General features: G+C 41.8%; 2 protein-coding genes across 2 annotated transcripts; both read left to right on the top strand.

The window, feature by feature from the left end:
- Positions 1–828: 828 nt before the first annotated feature.
- Positions 829–3,669, top strand: dnajc22 (DnaJ (Hsp40) homolog, subfamily C, member 22). Its single transcript, XM_079182988.1, has 4 exons — positions 829–910; positions 1,409–2,011; positions 2,631–2,923; positions 3,069–3,669. Exons 2-4 carry the CDS (start codon positions 1,462–1,464, stop codon positions 3,243–3,245), a joined length of 1,020 nt encoding a protein of 339 aa, XP_079039114.1. The 5' UTR covers positions 829–910; positions 1,409–1,461; the 3' UTR covers positions 3,246–3,669.
- A 1,943-nt stretch (positions 3,670–5,612) lies between these two features.
- Positions 5,613–8,807, top strand: ikzf4 (IKAROS family zinc finger 4; the record flags this gene model as incomplete). Its single annotated transcript, XM_079180389.1, has 7 exons — positions 5,613–5,667; positions 5,789–5,896; positions 6,032–6,334; positions 6,447–6,614; positions 7,262–7,414; positions 7,549–7,680; positions 7,987–8,807. Exons 1-7 carry the CDS (start codon positions 5,628–5,630, stop codon positions 8,805–8,807), a joined length of 1,725 nt encoding a protein of 574 aa, XP_079036515.1. The 5' UTR covers positions 5,613–5,627.
- Between the last annotated feature and the right edge of the window lie 3,227 nt (positions 8,808–12,034).

The following is a 12,034-nucleotide window of genomic DNA, read 5'->3' as shown; positions in this document are numbered from 1 at the left end:
CATGTTATTAATACCAAAAGGTGTGTGTGTGTGTGTGTGTGTCTGTATATAGTTTGCATAACAGAGAAGCGTTACCATGTTCATTGACCCACTTTGAAATGGGCCTTCGTGTAGCCTAATAGAGAGTTAATACACGAATGAAAGAGCTTTTTCTAACTTGTTCTTAACATGTTCTGCTTATGTGCAGTACAGTACAGTAAGCACAGACCTGTAGGCCACATAATGTGCAATTATGAGGTACTTAGCCTACTTTACGCTTACTCTACTCCACTACATTTGAGAGGGAGTTATTTTAGCTTTCACACCACTACATTCATATGACAGAAATAATAAATATTTACTTTACACATTAAGATTTTAAATCCATAATGACATTTAAAATATGATGCACACTTGGAGTGTAAATTAACCTAACAGCACTTCAAGTTGGCTCCATGACCACCAGATTAAATGCTGTTTATACGTTTTTTACTTCTAAAGTAATATTTTTACATATCACCTAAATACTTTCCAACGCTTGTATTAACATACATCATTATCAAGGAATACGTTTAAGATATTCTTCATGATAATTTTTGTCATTGTTGTTGCACATGGGAATTTAATATAAGCTTTACATTTGTGCTTATTGCTCTTACTCTGTGTAGCTTTGTGTTTGCCATGCATTATTCTTTAAAATGTTTACAGACGACTTAAGGCATTCTTTAAAGCACTTCAATCAGTGCGCTATCTCTCACAAATGTTCCTTCCTCATCTTAGTTCAGATGTTTAAACTATATGTCGATGAAGCCGAGGCGTAATTTGATTGTCATGATCCAAAGTCCAACTGTTGCAACAACATGCAACAATTTCAACTACGGAAAGAAAAGGAAGGGATTTATCGGGATGAGGATTTAAAATCATGGGCTCAGTGAGTAACCTTATTTTTCTTAGTTAAAAAACGAAAAGGTCTTACATGTATTAAAAGTATAAAAAGTGAAAACACTGAACAGTCAGTCTGCTTTAGCTGTTAACTATGGACTGTCCTATAGAGAAATGTTGGGAACTACCAGCTCAATTTCTGACTGTGATATGTTTTCTCTCAAAAAGCACACGTAATAACATCGACGGTTACAGCCTGCTATGTTTTGGATCGACTTAAAATGACAATGAACCATTACAAGCTAAGATAAATCCCTCTTACATAACATATTATTTAACCAGGGAAGTGGATCGCAGAGATTAAAAATCCCTTTGCCAAGACGCAGCAGCACACAGATCATAGAGAAAACATGCCAAAATGTATAACACTGACTTGTAATGGAATATGTCAAACACATAAAAGTGATGGGAGCACATGGGATTAAAAGATGTTGTGTGATCAAAAATAAAAGAACTAAGACTAAACTCTTCTGTTACTTCATTGCAGGTACTCATGAGGGATGACTAATTCACTTGAACAGGGAGCACTGAGGCAGAGCGATGGTTAAAAGTGTCATGGTAGCCTATGCCCTGTGGGCAGTAGCTGGGCCTTTGGGCCTTCACCATTTATATTTAGGAAGAGACAACCATGCTCTGTTATGGATGATAACTCTGGGAGGATTTGGGTTTGGCTGGGCCAGAGAGGTCCTACGTATTCCCGCATATGTCGGTGAGGCCAATCGAGATGCAGAGAAGGAGAGAAAAGCACCTCCCACCATGGGGCCTCCACCTGTAGGCCCTGTCAGATTAGTTGGACAGGTGTGTGTTGGGATCTACTTTGGCACAGTGGCTCTGATTGCACTGAACTCCCTCAGTTTCTTCTACTTGATCGTCCTGCCTTTATGTGTGGGTGCAGGGGTGCATCTGGTGTCCTGTATTGGCCAGCAGACTTCTGATCTACAAAAAACGTTGACTGCTTGTCTCATAACCTCACCAATATTCTATGGCAGCAGCTTATCGCCTCTCCCTATAAGCCTGGCTGCCAGTGTCACTGCTGCGCAGTACCGCAGGGTCAAAGCTCCACGGACACCTGGCTGCACACCAAAACTAGGTAAGATGATCCCACAAATATGACAATACCATCTGACTTTGTGGCGGCCTGTAGGTTTGGACCCAAACGCAGACACAGACAAAGGGAGTAAAACAAAGTGAAAGGTTTATTGCAGGGATATAGAGGGTGATGTGAATGACAAGAGGTTGAGATGGAGCAGCGGAGAGCAGACAGAGTGGGGTGTGAGCGTGGCAGGTTGGGGGAATGAGCTGGCGAGGCAGGCAGGCTGGGGAACCAGAGAGGATGATCCTGGAGGCACAGAGAGACAGGGTGAGTACAGGCAAGCGATAACACGAGGAATAAACTCAGACTTCACAATTGCTGAGCGAGCGGCCAAGCACGACTAACTACCACTGTGGTTGTAATAACGATCTGTCGATGAGTGGATGGGAAGCCGGGGTAGATATAATGCTGTGTGCCCACACCACACACACACACACACACACACCACACAGACGGACAGGGGAAAAACAAGAGACACAGGGGAGGAGGGAAACATAGGGGGAAACAGGAGGCACGGCCTGTCCATGACAGACGGCCTTTTACATCATGATAACACTGCTTCTCTCTAAATCTCTAAGACTCACTGAAAATCCATTTATTTCTGTCTTTTATCCAGGTCCACGGCTTTACAGGTTCGGTCTAGCCTGGCTGGCCTTCTCTGCTCCACTAGGTTACTGTATTTTCCATAACACCACAGCAACACTGTACTACCTGTCTGACTGTGTATCAGCACTGCTGGATATTTTCTGGTTCCTGCCTTGGCTCAAAAATGTGTTTGAGTACATTCTTTTAATGCCGTATCGGCTCTTGTGTGTTCTTACTGGAGGGGGTTACTATGAAGACGCTTGGAAGAAGGTGCTGGAAATACTGCTCAAAGAGTACACTGAGAAAGAAAAAGAGGCACTAAAGGTGAGCAAGCATTACTGGAAAGGCTATGTAAGTGACAGGTTAGGGTAGTTTTACCTCGAGGTGTTAACTGTGCATCAGTCTGAACAGTCATTTCTCTGGCATTGTCATAGTCTCCACTGTTTATCATGATATATTTGTGTTGCAGGTATTTTCATTGAACGCAGAGGCCTCTCTTGGAGACATAACTCGCAGCTATAGGGGGCTGGTCAAGACATGGCATCCAGACCACAACCCCAGCAAGGAAGCTGAGGACATGTTCATTAAGATCCATGAGGCTTATGAGGTCCTTCTACGGCGGCACAAACCTCGTCGATTCACATAGTTGCGCTTCATTCCTCACCGACTGGCCTGAATAGTCGCGAGGGAACAGTGAGACCCTGGTGGCATTTTTATTATTGTTCATGGAACATAAATCAAGAGCATGCACAGAGACTCACGCAGCATCTCACAGCTGTCGGATTGGTTACTTCGCAGAGGTGGTTACAAACAGCCCGTTGCTTCCACCTTGTGGTGCTTTAGGTGTATTTTCACCTTCAACTATTTGATCACAGCAATTTTGGTTATTTACTGTGCCTTTGCTTGCTTGCTTGCTTTTAACCTAAATTAAAAACACCAAGTACATATCCTATTATTTCACTGCATGATTACTGAAATGAATTATTAAAGTATGTAATAATCATGTAATAAAGGTAGACGCAAATGTATGATATTACCCGCCTCCTCCATTCTCCAGCATTTCCGGAAGAGGCCTCATAAACAGACACGTGTCTGAATGCTCAATAAATAATTGTACTAAATGTAGCAGGCGTGCTATACTGGCCACCTTAAAGCTAGTATTTCTTCAAACAGATATTAGTGCGCAGCAGCATATACCAGTGCTGTGTATATTAGCACTTCTTATCGCATACGTTTCATCACATTTCTACCACCTGTGACCGGAGCTGACACGCATCGATGCATTCGACAATCCTTGAATCAGGAGTTCTGTTGTACAGTTATTCGGTCTGTATCCCAGCATGGGCCCGGAAGTTGTTTGGGATTCCCAGGTAAAAAAAAAAAAAAAAAAAAAAAAAAAAGAAAAATCCCGGAGATGCTGTCGTCGCCTGGGAAAACAAACAGCCATCCAGACAATTAAAAAAGGAAAACACCGATCGGTCGCCAGGTAAGAAGGAGGCTTGCGGACTTCACCGCGGCTCTCGGTAAGACCATCCGTCGGTTTTAATGTGAAGTAACGGCATGTTTTTGAGGAGTTGGTGGTGAATGCCATTTGTCGTGTGGTCGGGTGCCATAGCAACGGCTCATGAGAAACATTGTGTGGACAGTTTGACGTGCTCTCCATGTCGGATGACAGCAGCGTTCATGCGGACAATTTAGACAGGGGCAACTCCTGCAACACATTGCCCGTGTGTGTCTCGCCACTGTCTCGAACCGTCCATGAGCCGACTGGTGGCATAACAGACCAAATCCACCGAGCAGCTAGAACAAGTAGCCGCGCGTACACGGAGGAGAAGCATGGTAGTTATTTGTTAAATGTAACGCAATATGTTTTACTGCACAATCCAGAGAGGATTGTCAGGCAAGGGTCTGTGCTGGTGCGCGCCCCCCCCTTCTATTTTTTTTTTTTTTTTAATAGCCGTGCCCTGGTGTGACTGGCGCGTCTCCCGGCTGCATCAGCGCCTGTTGCTCCCCATGCACGGCCAATGCCAGGATATTAATTTCCCCTGCGCTTCGTTGTCTCCGCCCCCCTGCTCGCTCCATAGTCTCCTCTGTCCATTGTTGTTGCCATCCATTTGAGCAAAAGGTGCAGCATTGTACATCTGGCTATTTTTGTCTCTCTCTCTCTTTTTTTTTTTCCTTCCAACATTAAATAAAATAGAGCCTCACCTTAACGCTGGTCACATAAAATCAACATGTTCTCTGTCTGGAAATCTTGTTGGAAATGGGGGTATAGTCTCCATACCTGTTCAGAAAAAATGAGAAGGAACATATAATAAAAACACGTCAGCAAGTCAATATAACCCCTGAATCTCAACACAATCTCATATGTACGTACGTATGTATATGTATACATACATACATACATACATACATACATACATATATATATATATATATATATATATATATATATGTATACATACATACATACATACATACATATATATATATAGATATATATATATACACACAGTATATATGGCCTACATATGCAGTCTGGTTAGGGTAAGGTATACTGTTCTATAGCTTTCTAACTTCTAAAAATCTGTATATAGTATATATCTGTATTCTTTTCCTCTGTACCTCTCTGGCCGTCTTCTTGTGCTGCTCAAATGCTAAATTCCCTCCTGTTGAGCTTACGTCATTAGTGTAAGGTGTTCCAGTTACTTTGTCCACCCCTAGTAGTTTCAACTCCTCCTCCAACAGTCATTAGCTTTCTATAAATGTCGAGCCTCTCATAAGAGGGCAGAAAGTTTACTAAATTAGTTTTTTTACAGTGAACTCATTATTAGACACTGACAAGCCATCTGCTTTCCTATTCAAACAGCGGGTAAGGATATTGTATGTGGTTAGTAACAAAGATATTATATGCAATTTTCATGTGACTGAGATTTGGAAAATTGGATCTTCTCAAAAATAATAAATGGAAAAAGTTACATTGACAATGTTTTTTTAAATCCTATTTCTATAGGCATCTGGTGAGAGGATGAATGCTGATGACTGCAATGGATGCTCATATGCACAAGGTAAGTTTATATATATATATATATATATATATATATATAAGGGAGAAACTATATACATGTGTGTGTATAGTCTCCAAACTTTAATGCTTACTTTAATAACATGGGCATATTTGTTTCTCAGGTAATGGAGGAGAGTCATCAACGGAACATGATTTTTATAGCGGGTTGCAGGGCCCTTCGGCAAGATCTCCAAACAGTCAGCAGTCCTCACCACACCGCTCCCTTAGTGGTCAGTTATTATTCCTTTGTTTCAATGTGGCCATATGGACACATAGTAGAAATTCTTCATTAACATTATGTATGAAAGTAAATGTGATTCCCCCCCCCCCCCCCCCCCCCCCCCCCCCACCCTCTCTCCACACAGCGAACTCCATCAAGGTTGAGCTGTGCAGCGATGATGAGTCACCAGGTGCTCCACAGCCAGACAACAGAGAGGCTGTGAGCGACGATGGCAGGAGGGATGACAGAGGGGACCCCATGGAGGAAGGGAGCACAGAGTACGCTGGGACCGGAAGAGACAGAGGGAGCCTTTATAACGAGATGGCCAGTCCAAACTCTGCTTCGCCAGGACCTCTCCGCCTGCCCAATGGGAAGCTCCAGTGTGAGGTGTGCGGCATGATCTGCATCGGGCCCAACGTGCTGATGGTGCACAAGCGTAGCCACACAGGTGGGAACAAGCCAGCAAGGCAGTGACAGAATATTACCCTAAATGTCATTAAATAAAGCCAATACTTGAAATGATTACTTCTAAAATCCTCTGTCCATCCATGTGTTCATAGGCGAGAGGCCGTTCCAGTGTAACCAGTGTGGAGCTTCGTTCACCCAGAAGGGGAACTTATTGCGCCACATCAAGTTGCATTCGGGAGAGAAGCCTTTCAAATGTCCCGTTTGCAACTACGCTTGTCGCCGGAGAGATGCCCTGGCTGGACATCTACGCACACATGCAGGTAAATCAGTGAGATTGTTCATAAATGTACCTAATCAGTTATTGAACCTGATGAATGCAGTTGCCCCATAACATTATTCCTTATTGTGATGAGGTATAATGCATTAAACAACGGTACGCGGTAGAAGTGGGGATTCATTAGAACGGCCCCCTTCTCTGAAGCTGAGAGGAAATAGGTACACCAGAATGTTCTGTAACACACATGAGAAAAATATGACATTTAACAGTTTGTTGAAAACAGGAAATCCTGCTGATGCTTTCAACAGGTGTTGACAGTACAGTAGGTCTGATGGATCTCCACGAGGTTCGTTTCCGAAGAAAGGATTCTTTCAATTTGGATTCAGCGAAATGACGTCAGTCTTGCCGACGGCTTATTAAGAAGAAGCGTTGCGGTAAAGGGTTAGGCGTTTTCTGTCGTCATTGCCGAGCAATATAGAACAATATCAGGAATCAATGGGGAAATCCATTCTCTCAAACATAGCCAATGATAAGTTGAAAAATCCCCTTTCCAAAACCATTTTAATAAACCACACCACTGTAGTCGTTTACACAATATTTGTCAGCGAATTACATTTGATCAACAGTATCCATCGTCTCGGGTGAAATTTGGTCCATCTATCAGTTCTGTGTTTTTTCTCTGAATTGCAGCTTCTTCTCCAACGGTGGGAAAACCTTTCAAGTGCAGCTACTGTAGTCGCAGCTATAAACAACAGAGCACACTGGAGGAACATCTAGAGCGCTGCCACAGTTATTTGAAGAGTCTGGACCACCAGACAGCAGTCATTGCACAGACAGCACAGGGTAACATATCACACCACACGAAAAAGTCTCTTCATGATTGTAAATGCAAATAGATTGAATCGAGCAAGTTAAACATATTCACACACATGATGAGTTAGTTAGTGCATTGATGACGAGGGGCCTTTTGTTTGCAGGTGAAGAGTCAGTAAATATGGAGACAATTACAAAACCTTCGCTCCAGCCAGCCAATGAAAAAATCCAGCTCGTGGATAGACTGGCTATGAGCATCACCAAGCGCAAGAGATCAACACCACAGAAGTTTTTGGGTGAGTTAATTTTAATAAGACAATCCATGTTATTCATATTTAGTTTTGTATAGAAATATATGTATAACCTATTAAAAATACATATTCTATTTTTTTATTTAAATTACACAATGTTATATCTTTAGCTTGAAAAAGCACAGAATTAATGAAAAATGTGATCTTTGTCGAATATTATCAGCTGACCTGCAGTGCAGTCTGCCAAGAGTCAACTTGCCGTTACCAGTTTGGAGACACCTGGTCCGTGTTGCTCCATGAAAATGGAGAAGTAAATCTTAATCATTGTATTACTGATATTCCTTTTCATAGGTGAAAAGCACATACACCTCGACCTACCTGAAGCACCTTACGAATTGTCCTCTGGCTCTGAGAAGGAGGCGGACCTCACGAGCTCTCGGCCTGCTGGGGACTCTGCTGGGTTGGCCAGTCCACGTCTCCAAGACAGCCGGGGTAAAAGGGAGAACCATGAGCCGCCTGCACTGTCTCAGCTCCATCCTGCCTTCCTGACGGAGATACGCGCGGTTATGGGCTCCGTCAACAACAAATTGACTCCTCAGGGCCTCCGAGGCCATGGTGGCGGCGGGCTGGCAGCAGTGTCCCTTGGCCTGGCAGGGCAGCAGGCAGGTGAAGGCCGCGATGACCAGCGCTCAGCCCGTAGACACATCACCTCGCCCAACGGCTGCCCCGACTCTACAGACGCAGAGAGCACAGCAGAAGAGCAGAGCACAAGGGCTACAGTCCCGACAAGTACCTCCAACAACCACCACCTCCACTACCAAACCCCAGCACTGCCCCGCAGCCATTCCACTTCCAGCCCCAGACAGGCCAAAGACTTGGACCCAGAGTGGGAGAGAGCGTTTCCTGTGCCCACCACCATAGCAAAGAGGAGCCCTGTCGCACCCCTTTCTTCCCGGGAGATTGTGGAGGTGTTAGACAGGGACGGCCGGTCTGTGCGCTCCTTCCACTGCCGGCACTGTCGCATCCTCTTCCTGGACCATGTCATGTTCACCATCCACATGGGTTGCCACGGCTTCCGCCAACCCTTCGAGTGCAACATCTGTGGCCACCGCAGCCAGGACCGCTACGAGTTCTCGTCTCACATCAGCCGCGGAGAGCATCAGGTGGGCTGAGGAGAGGGGATAGTGGTCGGATGAGGAGAGGTGACTGTCGCCCCTCTAAAGTTGTAGGCTCCCGTTTGTTCTGCACCAGATCAGTTGCTTTAAATCCCTAGTGTAAGTAAAAGGATTTGTGGTTTTACAGTGAGAACATTTATTGCACCATTTAAAGTTTAGTGGAGGCAAATTGCATTCTGTGATTGATTGCAATCCCTTATAAAATCACCCGGCAAAACTACTGGTTTTGCTTCAAAAGTGCCTTCTTTGGGGATTTCCTCTTAACTTAAAAAAAACTGTAGGGGAACTGGTGCTCAAAAATCTAACTAGCCATCTTTTGCTAAGTGATTTAGTTAGCACTTTTGAAAGGTTGTGCACAGGCAGTTAAGGTAAGCATGGCATGTACATTTTAAGAATCCTATTTGGTATGCTTAGTATGCACTAAGAGCTTTGTTTTTGTGGTTGAGGTGGGTACTTTGTGTCGTGTGTCAGGTATGCTTAATATGCACTGAGAGCTTTGTACCTCTGGGTTTGGGAGCTTTTGTCACAGACAAAGCACAGTAATGGATTGCCTTAACTCCTACAGTAGTACGCTGCTGTAGGAATACATTGTTTACAGCACGTGTGAAGTCACCTCAGAAGAGAGAATATTTGCAGCTGCACAGTGAGACTATCAGGACAAAGTGAAACTATGAGGGAAATGAACTGAAAACGTTCAGGGTCTTTAGGGCTCAGATGTTAAATAGTTTTTTGGATTTTAAAGTGAGCCTTAGCATACTGGTGCAGATCAGACCACGAGCCATGTAGTGTACAGTAAGAGCCTGAATGAGATGGCCCAGGGTGCTATACCTATACAGGATTGCACTTTTTGGTTCCCTGCTTATATATGAACTTCTTTGCCGAAGCACTTGATGGCTTTACCATTTTTTTCCCCCTGTGATTGTTCTACTGCACTGATAAATCACATGATACTCACAATAAATGATCATCTAATTTGCAACACCAGTGTATTTTCAACGGAGCCGGCCTTCAACACAAAGCGTTGCACTGGTTCTGCGGTCTACATTGAAGTTCGCTGCAATGTGTGACGGAGAATTGAATATCAGTTCAACGAAAACAATTATGTTGCCGTTTGGCACTCAGCAGTTGAGGCTGAGAATTTGAACAATTTGCATAAAGTAAGTGAATTAAAAAAACAATTATTTCAAATTAATTAAGAAATCAGTTTCGATCTGTTCAGTTATCACTTGTGATTATCTATTTAGTGTTGTTTGTTTCAGCCTTGGTGTATTTAATCAGCTATATTCCAAATCTTATCCAGCATATTCCTCAAGTCCATGAAATGTTACCTCCTGCTTCTTTATAGCACCCAAATACCTTATTGCTACAGTATGGTGAGTTATCTGATAATGTTAATATTGGGAACATGAATGAGACCAAACTCAGTATTCTTACTTGTTATTGTGGGTTTGCTGCTTCATAGTTTAACTTCATTTTGATTGATCGCAGGCAAAAAATATACTTGAAACTGTTTGAGAAAAAAGTAATCTAAAAATGCACTTGGTTTGATAAGTAGAGAAATGTGTGTGAATGGAATATAGCATGTGTGCTTGTCATTTTCTGCTTTTCCCTGAATTGTGAATTATTTTTGAAATGTGAAGTAATTTCAAAAAGTGAAAATGAGGCATGGGTTTTTGTCTCCTTGTGTAGACTTTTAAATGTTAATATTTTGTGAATGATGTAACATGACAAAACACTTTACCTCAAAGTTAAAGATGTACAACTGCCTCATTATTTCAACAAGTCATGTTGCTTTCCAAGATGTTCTTGCAGTTACAGATGCGTGCCCCTCGATATTCTTGAAACTTTTTACTGTCAATAAAGTTGAGTTTATTGTAAAAGTGATTTTCTCTAGTTCGACTATGATGGCATCCACATCTTTGTGCTTATTTTTCAATCAAAGTACACAGAAGAGTTTCTCATTCCGTTTCTGTCTCCAATGTGAAAATACAAAAAAACAAGCAGATCAGATATTGAAGTATTCATTTCACAAAAATAACTCATTTTGAATTCCACGTCTTACAGGCTTCGCAAAGCCTCCCAGGACATTACTCTATCGATATACTGGTTGAACACTATTACTTTAACTGTGCTTACTACCACAAAAAACAAAACAATTTAAATGTATACAGCTGTATCCATCAGTCCATGACAGATTTTAGGATGTATAGAATTGGGTAGCTGCCTGTAATCTGTAAGGTATATTTAGTTAATAATAAGAAAAATGTTTATGGTAGATATTACATTACTACCTACATATATTCCAGTGTTATTTTATGTGATTTAAACAAAAAGTGCATGCATAATTTCAACAGTATAACACATCTACAAAGGTACACTTTACTGTATGTGTTTTGGATATTGTAATTGAAGCCTAATTATATATTTTGTCTAGAAATGTTCAACTTTAACTTCAGGTAATTGTCCTTGTTTTTAAATGTTTACATCAATACACATTGAAAATTAGTTAATTGTCACAGAAGACACATATTGTAAACCTTAATTTAAAAAGCAAAATATATATATACTGTATATATAAAGTGTAACTGTAATATATCTAAAAAAAGTATTTAATATTCTTGCACTGTATATTGAATGTTGAACCTTCAAAGGTATGGGTAAGCAGTGTATTTCTTTTGTGTTAACAATGAATACGGCTAAACTTAGACTGTTTTAAATTCACATGACATTTCAGCAGACTTGTTTTCTGTTTCAGGTGGGTTTTGACCTTTTTTTTTCCCTCTGCAGTGGAAAGTCTGTTTTGGCTGCTCCTACATATAAATTCCAGGTGCAATTTAAAAAGTGCATAAATATAGCTACCCCTTCAGCGAATGACAACATTCAGAAATACAAATCACAACATGTAAAAGCCACATATATGTACACAGATTATCCTTTTTTACTTTGACGACACACTGAGCAAAGTTCAGACCTGTGTGACCGTCAATGCACTCATCACCCCCCTGATGAAGACAAGACATGCATGAAGTTCTGCCATGTGTTTAAAATTAGAAAAAAATATATATTCTAACCCTTGACTACAGGTGCAATTCAAAACCACTTCTTAGTACAACCGTCACTAGATAAAAAAGAAAAAAGAAAATAAATGAAAGAAACTCGTGTAAATACCACATTGATGTCCCCACCCAATTTACCGCTTCAGTTCGGGGTTACCATCTTTCAGT

The sequence above is a fragment of the Pholis gunnellus genome, assembly GCF_910591455.1.
Source record: "Pholis gunnellus genome assembly, chromosome: 2".
Taxonomy (NCBI): domain Eukaryota; kingdom Metazoa; phylum Chordata; class Actinopteri; order Perciformes; family Pholidae; genus Pholis; species Pholis gunnellus.
This window is presented reverse-complemented; position numbering and strand designations above follow the sequence as displayed.